This window comes from Pituophis catenifer, unplaced genomic scaffold (assembly GCF_029215685.1).
Source record: "Pituophis catenifer annectens isolate HBS135680 unplaced genomic scaffold, rPitCat1.0.hap2 SCAF_1, whole genome shotgun sequence".
NCBI lineage: Eukaryota > Metazoa > Chordata > Lepidosauria > Squamata > Colubridae > Pituophis > Pituophis catenifer.
The window spans coordinates 301775725-301788093 of NW_027256881.1; the positions used below are offsets into that span (position 1 = coordinate 301775725).

General features: G+C 40.0%; 1 protein-coding gene across 1 annotated transcript in view; it reads right to left on the reverse strand.

Moving 5' to 3' along the window:
• The window catches only part of CEP128 (centrosomal protein 128), a 167849-nt gene extending 156364 nt beyond the window's left edge, over positions 1–11485 (reverse strand). The window contains exons 1-5 of the mRNA XM_070931475.1: positions 11430–11485; positions 5450–5593; positions 1680–1766; positions 1427–1550; positions 1019–1137 (exon numbers count right to left, since the gene is read on the reverse strand). Coding sequence (XP_070787576.1) covers positions 1019–1137; positions 1427–1550; positions 1680–1766; positions 5450–5587 — 468 coding nt within the window. The 5' untranslated portion in view covers positions 5588–5593; positions 11430–11485. The remainder of the gene's footprint in view (positions 1–1018; positions 1138–1426; positions 1551–1679; positions 1767–5449; positions 5594–11429) is intronic.
• Between the last annotated feature and the right edge of the window lie 884 nt (positions 11486–12369).

The window sequence follows — 12369 nt, forward strand, 5'->3', positions numbered from 1 at the left end:
GCATTACACAAAATAGAAAAAACATTTTAGTGGTTCATCTTTGAAAAGAATTTGTGTTCTCTCCTCAAAAGAAGATGGTACATTTTTAAAACACAGTAATAATATCAGCATACTAGAAAATTCCACATAAGCTTAAAAGTACTAATTCGCATAGGCTGTTTTATTTTGAAATGCAAGAAGAGAAAGATACAAATTTTAAAATTTTGATGCTTTGGCGTAGTTTAAGTTTGCTTTCTTTTTTTCATATAATTGTGATTAATACCATGGAGCAATTGTCCTGAAAAGATATACAAAGTCCCATTAGCCCGGGAGCAAACAGAATCTACAATATACAATTCAAACACTCTTAATAGTTATCATATAGGAGAGACAGACAGAAGATTAACAGAGTGCAATTACAAACACCAACTAGCAATCAGATGAGAAAAAAAATCCTTCATTTCACAGCAAATGGATAGACTCAACCACAGTTGTGGCTGAGTTAATATTAGCATCTTAGATCAAGCCAAATCCAAAAAGCTAGGAAATTCCTGGAAGCCTGGTACTCAGACAAATCAGCCGTCAACAGACACATTCAGATAAATACTTTTACACACCATTGAAATGACATAATAAAAAACTAAGATTGAAGCATAACAACTAGAGGGCATCCCCTTCAGCAAGCACACTCAAATAAGGCAGAATTAACAACAAATAAACATCATGCAAGAGACAATGCTCCAATCAAAGAACCACCAAAGAGGAAATCACACCCACACCAAAACTGCGGGACAAGCAACTATATATCAATCCCCATGCTCACTCACACCAATGATGTTAACTAGTTGGGTAATGAAGCATCTCCAAGCAAACAACCAAGAACTTCACATATATAATAATTCTCAAAGTCTACATCAACAAATTAATAGCTGAATTATGGATTTCACTATAATTGGTAATAAAGTAAAAAGGATTTGGAAGAAGTGGTTACGGGGGAAAAAAAACATGAGCCTATGTGCTTTTAAGAATACCTACTCACCTGGTCAAATTTACCTCGCTGATCAACAAATCGAACAGCAGATCTAGACCGTCGCGGCCTGGTACCTAGGGTTGCCCTGTAATCTCTGAGAGGAGAGGTAGGCTTGACATGATGAACTTCTTCACAGAAAGAAAGATAGGAAAATCAGCACAAATTTCTCTTGAAATATAATTTATATATGAAGGTTCGTCTACCAATCTGCCAAGATACTAGTATTAATCTGTTCAAACATTATATTTTCCACCATGCTTACAGGTATACATTATTCACACAGAGTTACTACAAAGCAAAATTAATCAATAAAGTGTTTGCTATATTCATAAAACTGTAAATGTATATTCAATAGTTCAATAGGACGCCCGCAGGTAAGTCAGTATATGATTACAGCATGAGGTTCATTAAATGTACCTGGAGTTCCACCATCCAGGTCACTCGCATACAAGCTTGAAAGAGATGCACTTCTTACTCCAGAATTTCTCAATAAGCGTTGGTTCTTCATTTGGCCCAGGGACTCTTCCAAAGTTTCTTTAAGCTGTATGAAAATGGCAACTTGTTAGGTAGAAGACAATTTTCTTTCAAAATGCACTAAAGAATAGAAGAGAAACAGGAGTTTTATACTTTTACAGATTCTAATTACTAAATTCAATCAATAGCTGCTTACATTTGCAATTGTTTCTGCCTGCTCATTGTTATACTCTCGATATTGGCCCAACATCTGATCCACATGTTTTAAATTCCAATTTGCATCCTTTAAATATGAGAAGAAAACATAATTAAACTACAATCCAACCTATAGATACTGAATGTGAAATGAGGGTTAAGTGAGGAAGTTCAATATTCAAAACAAGTAGTTTGTGCGCTTTTCTTACCAAATATGTAACCTTAAAGTCACAACCAGTTTAGTGCCCATTGATATTTATGTTTATTTATTTATTCAACTTTCTTACAATTATTAATACTGTATTATTTATTTATTGAATTTATATTGCCGCCTATTCGCCCATGGTGACTCAAGGCAGCTTACAGAATATAAAACCACATTTAAAACAATAAAAACTAACAAAAAGAATCAAATAAATGAATATAGTACAATATAGCAAAATTACCCCCACCTCCCACCCACCCCGCCCCGGCGACAGCAGATCACACGAGCCATTTAATGGGTCCATCCTGCTCTGGGTTCCCCAGGCCTGCTGGCAGAACCAGATCTTCAGCGCCTTCCAGAAGAGTATTACATTGGGGGCCATTCTAATCTCTAGGGAAATGATGTTCCAGAGAGAGGAAGGCACCACAGAGAAGGCCATTCTTCTGGGTCCCACCAGGTATATCTTCCTCAGGGATGGGACCCACAACATTACCTGCCTCCCCGCTCTGATGGGTCGGGTAGATGTAACTGGCAAGAGGCGGTCCCTCAGATAACCTGATCTCAAGCCATAAAGGACTTTAAAGTCCTGACAAGCAGCACCTTGAATTGCACCCAGAAGCAAATCGGCAACCAATGCAGCTCCCGCAGGAGAGGTGATACCCGTGCATACCAGGGTCTGCACAAAATCATGTGGGCCACTGCATTTTGCACCAACCGGAGCTTCCAGATGCTCTTCAAGGGCAGCCCCATGTAGAGTGGGTTGTAATAGTCAAGACGGGAAGTGACTAGGGCATGAGTGACTGTGAGTAGGGACTATTGGTCAAGGAAAGGGCGTAACTGGCGCACAACCTGCAGTTGCGCAAAGGCCCTCCTGACCACGACCGCCACCTGCTCTTCGAGGAGGAGGAGTCAGTCTAGCAAAATCCCTAGATTACGCACAGGATCTGTTTGGGGTAGTGCCACCCCATCCAAGACCAAAGGTGGCAATTTTCCCTGAGCCAATGAACCCCAAACCCAGAGCCACTCGGTCTTGCAAGGGTTTAGTTTCAACCCATTGCTCCCCATCCACACCCTAACAGCCTCTAGGCACTGCGAGAGGCAGGACACAGCATCACTTAATTCACCACAAACCGAGACATACAGCTGAGTATCATCAGCATATTGGTGAAACCTCAGTCCATGGTGACGGATGATCTCACCCAGCAGCTTTATGTAAATGTTGAACAGGAGAGGAGAGAGTACCGAGCCCTGCGGAACCCCGTAAAGCAGTGGACAAGAGCTGGATCTCTCCTCTCCTATCAACACTGACTAAGAGCAGCCACAGAGGAAGGAAGTGAACCAGGATAGCACAAGGCCTCCTACTCCCATCCCCCGAAGCCGCCCCAGGAGAATACTATGGTCGATGGTATCAAAAGCCACCAAGAGGTCAAGTAAAGCAAGGATGGATGCACTACCCCCATCCCGCTCCTGCCAGAGATCATCCAAAAGTGCAACCAATGCCATTTCTGTCCCAAATCCAGGCCTGAATCCTGATTGGTAGGAGTCGAGATAATCCGTTTCATCCAGAAACTTCTGGAACTGCGCATGACTACCTTCTCGACAACCTTCCCCAAAAAGGGAAGATTGGAGACAGGTCGGAAATTATTCAACCGGGTGGAGTCCAGTGATGGCTTCTTAAGAAGAGGGTGGACCACAGCCTCCTTAAAGTGCTGGGCACTGCCCCCTCCTGTAGGGAAGCATTAATCACCGCCAGAGTCCACCCACCTGTCATCTCCTGGGAAGCTTTCACAAGCCAGGAGGGACATGGGTCTAAAACACAGGTGCCTGCATGCATACTCCCTAGGATCCTGTCCACTTCCTCGGGAGTAACAGGGTCAAACTGTTCCCAGATAATAGGGTAAGAACCTGCCTCAGGGGCTGTATGATGCCTCCTTCTAGAGTTCTAAGAGAACCATATCAAATTTAATACACTTTTGACAACTATATGGTTGTCCTAACCATATAGTTGTCAAAAGTGTATTAAATTTGTACTTGCTCTAACCCATGTTTCTCAACCTGGGCAACTTTATGATGTGCGGAGCAGTTCCCAGAATTCCTCAGTCAGCAGTGGCTAGGGAATTCTGGGAGTTGAAGTCCATACCTAAAGTTTTCACTTTTGAGAACTGCTACTCTCATCAATTAACCTCATAGTATGCCCAAAGCAGACTATAACCATGTTGAATAACATGGCAGTGTTCAGAAAGCTGCATTTCTTACTATTTCCTTGATTGTAGATAATTTAGGAATATTAAACCTTAGTGAACCAAAAGACAACAGGAAGTGAACTTGTATGGAGTTAAACCCCTGACCTGTGTATCAGTAGAAATTATGTAGAAGAAACTATCTAATAAAAACTATTGAGACAAAAACCTGTTTCAAAGGTGCTTTTTCAAGAGGCAACTGGACTTTCTGGTTTTTCTTTGAAGATGTTTCGCCTCTCATTCAAGAAGCTTCTTCAGCTCTTCTGAAGAAGTTTCTTGGATGAGAAGCGAAACGTCTTCAAAGAAAAACCAGAAAGTCCAGTTGCCTCTTGAAAAAGCATGTTTGGGACAACCATGACCTGGATGACTGAGAATCTCCATAGACATAAAGCTGTCTCAAACTTTCTCAGGTTTACCAATGACTGAATCTGGAATCTTTTACATGTAAAGTACATGCGCTATGACTATGTTAAATTCAAGCACAAAAACTGATGAGCTCTCAACACATTGTTTCCCATTATGATCTATTTTCTTTCTTTCTTTAGTTAAAAACAGATACTGAACTATATCTAAATATGGAGGGATATAAAGCCTATAATCAATTGAACTTCCCACTTTATATTCAAATTGTCTTTTTAAAAAAAACAAAATGTGGGTTTTAGTATACTATAAATCATCTTGGCCATTTTTATAAAAAGGCTATATAGATATTTACAGTTTAAATCAATAAATAATTCTAACTTAACAGCTGCCCTATTTAATGACTGTCCAAAGTTGTGATGGCACTGAAAAGGTCATTTTACGACTAGTCCTCACACTTATGGCCATCGCAGCATCCTCACGGTCACGATTGAGATAAGGGCATTTTGCAACTAGGAGGTGTTTCAACCATCACAGTGTCCCACAGTCATGGGATTGCCCTTCCTTAAAAGACCCTACATAAACTCAGCCATCCTTGATAACTAGTGTTTTGTCTCTAACTTAGTCTTTTTGAGAAGAATATTGAAACAGTGGTTAGATTAAATACAAGCAAAATAGATGTCTTAATATCAAGGTGTTTTGTTCCAGATTAGTCTTTTAATTGGATGCCACTGCTTTTGAAAGAGCAGATCCAAGATCTTCCTGGATTCATAGTCACTGCTTTATGGACAGATAGAGGCTAAGGTCTGGGAAGCAGTGCTCAACTACTACTAAGTAAACTACTAAGAATCAGACTAAACAAACAAACTTCTCCCAGGCTCAGTGTTACAAATCAAGACAATTATCTGACCATATAGAATTGGAACCCTTCTTTGTAATTCTACAAAATTGTTCTTTAATAGCAACCTGCAAAGTATTTGCTAAAGTGTGAATCTTCTCTGCAACATCTTCAGTTCCATGATTTCGGATTCTGGTTGCTCTGATAGGACCCCTTCTTCCAATTCTACGACGAATGTTATCAGAGTCGCTGGATGAATCTGCCATTGGAATCTTAAGGGTGAAAAAGACTCACATTAGTAAATTTTATTACATTTTATCAATTGCAATATCATATCACCAAGAAACAAACTCAGAAAGCATGGTGACCTTGCTTGGTTCTCATATACATACATACATACATACATACATACATACATACATACATACATACATACACACACACACACACACAAAATTACTACCCTCCTCACTTTGAGAACACTTGAAAAAGATCTTGAAGGACAGGTAGATTCAGGATACAGTATGTATAGATCTATTGTTTACGCATAGCGTAGAATTTGCCATTTCCTTAATATATCACAATCTCATTAATCTGCACTTACGTTAATAATGACAAAACCTACCCAAAATTTGTAAAGTACTAAAAAGCACAGATAACACACTATAATGAACAAGGTTAATTTGAGACATGCCTCAATGTTGAAAAGATGGTGATCAATCACAAGGCTCAACACTATAAATCCTGTACATAACCCAGAATGAGAAGTCATATTTGTTTTGTCTTGTTTTTGAAAGAGCAAGGATTTCTAACAAACTGAATTTTTCTTCTGTTATGAATTATAACCCCTTAATTCAAAATAGTCAGGGAGACTGGAGGGAGCTGAGCATTTACTGACCAGATGCCCTTCCTGACCCTAATATTGAGTTCACAGCAGATATTTTTTTCTTTGTGACCTAAGAAAGAAACATCTGTTGCTACAGTACCTAGGACTGAACTATTAACCTTTGAAGTTGGGAGGCGAGTGTCTTCACTACTAGACTACCATGCCGCTCAATAAGCTGGATGAGTATTTTGACCATTGTTCTTCATGGTGTTGACAGGATTGTAGAACAATCATCTTCCACTCTCTATACTGTAGCAGGATTATAGAAGATACTATAGGAGAACCTATAATGTAGGTGAGAGTATACAACCTCTTGTATACTCTGCACACTCCCATGCAGCACCTATTGTACACTGTTGCACACTCTCCCCAACCCAATCAACACCTTTTGTACACCCTGGTTCACCCATCCCAACCTGTGGAGTGACTCTCACATACTTCCTTGCAGCCTTATCCACCTCATTCACCTTCCCCAGTTCATGCCTGTGAGCCTGGAACTTGCAATATCCTGCCAGCTTCTCCACTGACTTGGGTGTGGGAAGCCAGCAGGAAGTTGCCTTGCTACTGACCCTGGGATTCAGCTAACAATGACAACCAGAACTGCAGATATTGCTGTCACCAAGCAATGTGCTTGTGCTTTATGCCCACATTGTCACTGTAACTTGAGGAGTACCTGTAAGTAGTGGAAAGACATTACACAGAATAATTGAATAGGAAGTACAAAGATTTATATATATATTTTTAAAAAAATAAAGAAATAATTCGATTCTACCTGCAAAGATTGTGAGTTCTAGATCTCTGGAGATTTTGAAGAAGAGGCTGGGCAGTCACCTCTTAAAGATGGTTTAATTGTTTTTCTTACGGAATGCAGAGAGATGAACTACATTGGGTTCAGTTTCAAGTGGGAAGAAAGACACTGGAAACATGGAGACTGCTTGGAAAGATGGTTTAATGGTGGACAAGACGACATGTTTTTTTTGGGGGGGGGGGTCCTGGCCAAAACGAGAGAGAGAGGGGGGAGAGAGTTATACCCTCTCTTGGGCCCTGCCTTGAAGCTTCCTGTTCCTGTACTCTGATTGGTTGTCAGACTCCCATGGAGCCATGCAGTGGCTTGTAGTGTCTTGAGTCCCAAGCTTGGTTGAATCTTGCTGAGTGATGCAATCTCCCCAGGTGCCATGTGGTGACTTCTGATTGGTAGATGGCTAATCCTATCATGTCCTGAGGGTCATGTCTTAATCCCATCACCCTGGAGCTGAAGCAGTGGGGTGGGGGGATGCAGGGAGCTGCAGGGAGCTGCTTTGTCTTTAAAACATGTTTCTCCTTTTCTCATCCAGGGAAATCTAATATTCTGCCTTTTTAATATTTCCTAAAATATTTCATTCTTCAAAGAGGAGGATGGGTGCTAACTTCCTTCAACATCAATGAGTGTTGTTTTTAAAAAAAAAACAAAAAAAAAAACTTGGTAACTAAGATGTGTGGATGCAACTCCCAGAATTCCCTAGCCAGCACCTTAAAGCTGCCAAATTTGAAAAACACTGACCTAAATGATCCTTAGCTTCCTTTTCAAGTTCACTATTACAAGCAGTCCTTGATTTATAACAGTTCATTTAGTGACTGTTCTAAGTTACAATGTTACTGAAAAAAGTAACATGCCCATTTTTCACACTTCCAACTGTTGCAGCATTCCCATGGTCACTTGATCAAAATGTGGATGCTTAGCAACTGATTCATATTTATGATGATTGCAGTATCCTGGGATCATCTGATCACGTTTGTGACCTTCTGACAAGCAAAGTCAATGGGAAGTCAGATTCACTTAACAATGTGTTACTAACAACTACAATGATTCACTTAACAACTGTGGCAAGAAATGTTGTAAAATGGAGCAAAATTCACTTAACTGTCTCGCTTAGCAACATAAATGTTGGCCTCAATGTGGTTGTAAATTGAGAACTACCTGTATTCTTGTTGCCTGACCTTGTCTCTGTGTGTTGGGGTGGGAATGTTTGAAAGAAATATCATAGTAGCCAACTGTTTCCAGACTGTTATCATTATGACTCTCAAGTTTTCAAAGATATCACTATACTTCCTTTTATAGTGGTTTTGAAGAATCTTACATATGTAAACTGTATGCAATTATCCAGACATGTAAATATCATTATGCACATACATTAAAAGTTTGTATTCACACATCATTATGGTATAGCAAATAGCAATTTGTCCTAAGCACCTGATAATCACTATAGCAAACCCTAGCCATGAAGGGAGATTTCTAAAAGCTACTATTTTTAGTACAACAACTCCAAAAACAAAAACTTCATTCAGAACCCACATTACTAAACAGCAAAAGAAAGTCTCATTACTTCACTGCCAGGATCAGTATTAAAAGAAAAAGAAAAGTTGGCTGAATTCATCCCATTCATCCAGAAATAAGGCAATCCAGTTAAGAATGTTTACAGTATCTTTTTTTTTCTAAAACAGAATTGGACTGATTCTGCTATTTGCCACAACATTATTCTACAGTTTAATTAGTTTATAGATTCACAGAGAGTGAAGGGATCATTTTGGCCACTCACTCAACTCCTCCATGTAGAAATCCAAATTAAAGCATTTCTGAAAGATGGCTGCCAGTCTCTACTTAAATATCCAGTAAAGGGGAGTTTAGCAGCTCTCTCACCAATCAGTGTAAAGCCAGAACAGTCTTTCTCTTAGTAAAATGTTGTGTAACATGCAATCAGAAATTTGCCTTCCTCTTTCTTAAATCTATTATCCAATGTCCTATCTCTGAGATAAGACATTGGATGTGAGAACAATTCTTGGCCTTCTTTTGTGTGACAACCTCTTATACCCAATGAGTTCTCAGAAGCTTACTGATAACAATTTTTGAAACACATTATCTTGTCCACATATGCCATGAACTGCAAAAACTGAAATATAATAGTAGAAGTTACACATAAAGTCAGGAGTAGTCATTTTAAAAATGCACCTTTGTATGTATATAAAACATCAATTTTTAAACACTTTACAGTATTCCATAAAAATGCAGATTTCACTTATCCATTGAGCGAAAGAATAATAGAAACTTTGACAACAGTTTTCTTCCTTTCCCTATTCTAGTTTCTACTGAAGAATCATGTATATCCAGGGCTGTCAAACTCAGGGCCCACAGGCCAGATGCATCACATGCTGGCCACGCCCACACCCAGTTTAGTAAAGGGAGGGAAATCCCGATACTTCACGTGACGTTGCCGTAACGATGTGAGTTTGACACCCCTGATGTATATATACTATGCTACCTCTATTTTGCAGATAAACTAAATAGAAACCTTTGACCTGTTCAGACGAAATTTATCTGTAAGGCAAACTTTAATAATGTAACCAGTAACTTTTGTTATCATGTATTTCTACCATAATATTGTAGTGATACAATTATGATCTACCTTAGAGCAGATCCATGGCCTGACAGGGGATCCCAAATCAAGGCTAATATTCTAGGGCATGCACCCAGTTCATACAGGACTTCTCACTTGAAACAGGGACATCCTTAAAATTGATTCATTTGAACTGAGAGCAGTAATCCTTACCTTTGATAAAGTAGTAAAATAAATTAGTGAAAAGACTAGCCTAAAAAAATACATGCACCATTGCAAATATTCAAGGTGAAGAAGCTGTCAGTGAACTTCACAATCCTCCAGAACACAATTTAGTCCCCTAAGTACAGAATGTCACAATTGCAAATAAAATATAGACAGGATAGTAGGGGGAAAAAGTCACACCCTAGCAGACTATTAGCAAAAAGACACTTAGGAAACTTTAAGTACAACTTCTCCAAACTTCTATCAACAGGAAAAAGGAAGTTGAGTCAAACTAAGAATTTAGGGGAACATTTATATGTGCTGAGCCACTTTCAGTTCAGTCAGCATAAAATTAAACAGAATACAACCATTGAAAAAGTAAGTTGAAAGGGAGCAAGGGAAAGCTTTGTTATAGTAATCAGGACCACACTATATTGTGATTCAGGAACAAATGGATCACACCCATTTTTACCTAGAATATCATCAGCCTATAGACATAGTTCCCATTTCCATTCCAGTACAGCACAAAGTACTGTAAAGGTTATCAAACTGTCTCATCTGTCGAGGGAGGGAGGGAGGGAGGGAGGGAGGGAGGAAGGAAGGAAGGAAGGAAGGAAGGAAGGAAGGAAGGAAGGAAGGAAGGAAGGAAGGAAGTTTAAAATCTATTTAATTCAGTGGTGATATGCCTTAAGACAAACATGAACATATACTTTAAGGCACTGCTAGAGTACAATTTTTCCAGAAAACAGAATTAACCCCCTCATCCAGCATACTGTTAAAAATGCAAAAAAAAATTGCCTCTTTTCAAAATTAATTATGACTCATAGTATTGCCTCTTTAACATATATCCATTTGCAGCCTCACATAACCACATGGATGGAATATGCAACTGAAAGCACAGACACTTAGGAACTGTCACAAATGGCTAATACAGAATCGCATCATATGAGTAGACTTAAATAAAATTTGAATAAGAGCAAGTTCTTCCAAATCAGGCAGTTTAAAAAAAAAGTTTTAGTTTACAAGCCGGATAGTTATTCCAAAAATACATACTGTATGAAGTTCTTATGTACAAACATAATCTGAAGACACTTTTCATGTTCATTTCGCTTGAAATCCTTCCTAATATTATGCACCTCAATCTATGCACCCCATTTTGCCCAGAAGCTCTTCCTCCTAACCAGGCAGATACTGTACAGAATTGCCGCCTTCCCCAGTGTAAGGTTGCTGAAATCAACAGGGTTTATTACAAGTCACAAATGATGGTCAAATTATTGACCACCTCTTGAGCCATACCAGATCAGGATGAAAGAAGGAAGAGGCTGGGCAAAACACGAATCACCTTTACTTTTGATGCATATAATCGGGCTGCATAACTGGTTTCCGTTTAAAGTGTTGCAAAGTTTCTTTCGTCCGGATACTATAAAGACGCCGAATTTCAGCCACACAAAACTCGGGTTCCGCCAGCATAAGATCACGATCGATCGCGACCGCACGATCAAAGGCAATGGCTCTCTCCACCCACGAACGGATGCACCCGCTCCGATTCTCTCATTCACACTCGCTGTCATAACATCCCCAACGCTTATTTCAACAACTGGGCCCCGGACTCTTCTCCGATCCCGGGACTAACCCGCGCCTTCTCACATGAGAATAGTTGTCAGGAAAGAAGCATGACTCCCGGACGCCTCCGGCTCCAACTGTCCAACACCCGCCCCGCTGCCGCTATGGCAACTTGAACTAGCCGCCCTGCCACCGAGAGAGAGCGGCCTCGTAAGGCGCCAGTACCCCTCGGGCGCCTAGCATCCTAGGAATCGTAGTTCGAATGTCCCGAGGCACCGATTGTTTCGAGTCGAGAAGAAACTACAGCTACCAGAATGCTCCGCGACGAGCCGTCTAAGAAACAGTCAGAAGCGCCCGTTCCTTGTTGCCGAAGAACCAGTACAGCAAGCGGTAATAGAGAGAGGCAGGCTGCGCCTGTTTCTTAAAGGCGTAGGCGCTTAATTTCAACTCTGTGCGGTTTTTTTTACCAGTCAGATTCCTTTCAATTATGTTGGATTACAACGAGCTGTCCCAAAAGCTGCAAAGGAGTGACTGGGATTTTATCTCAGCCTGTTTGGAATGCACTGGGGTAGGAGAAGACTGAAATACACAACCACATCATAATAGGGCCAAAAGACAAATAAGAGATGTTGTTTTTGTTTTAAAACTTTATCTGGGAAATGGGTGGGATGAGTGATGGACAAGTGTTCCTCTTATACTTTTCCAACAATTGCTGGCTTTTCAATAAGACAAAGAAGGAAACTTAGAATCTTACAAGCAGACAGTTTAAGAAATGAAGTCAATTAGTCTGGAAATTTGGGAATCCAAATTCCTAAAGCACCCCAGACAATTGGCTGGCCGGCCTTTGCTTAAATACACCCAGTGAAGAGGAGAAGACAATGTCTTATATAATTGTTGAAGTGGACATAATTGGAATGTTGTTGTAATTACAGTGGCTGTACAGGAGCTTCTATTTATCAACTACTAACCCTAACCCTATTTGGCTGTAAGACCAGGACAGATGAAATAAATGGCCATAACCGAA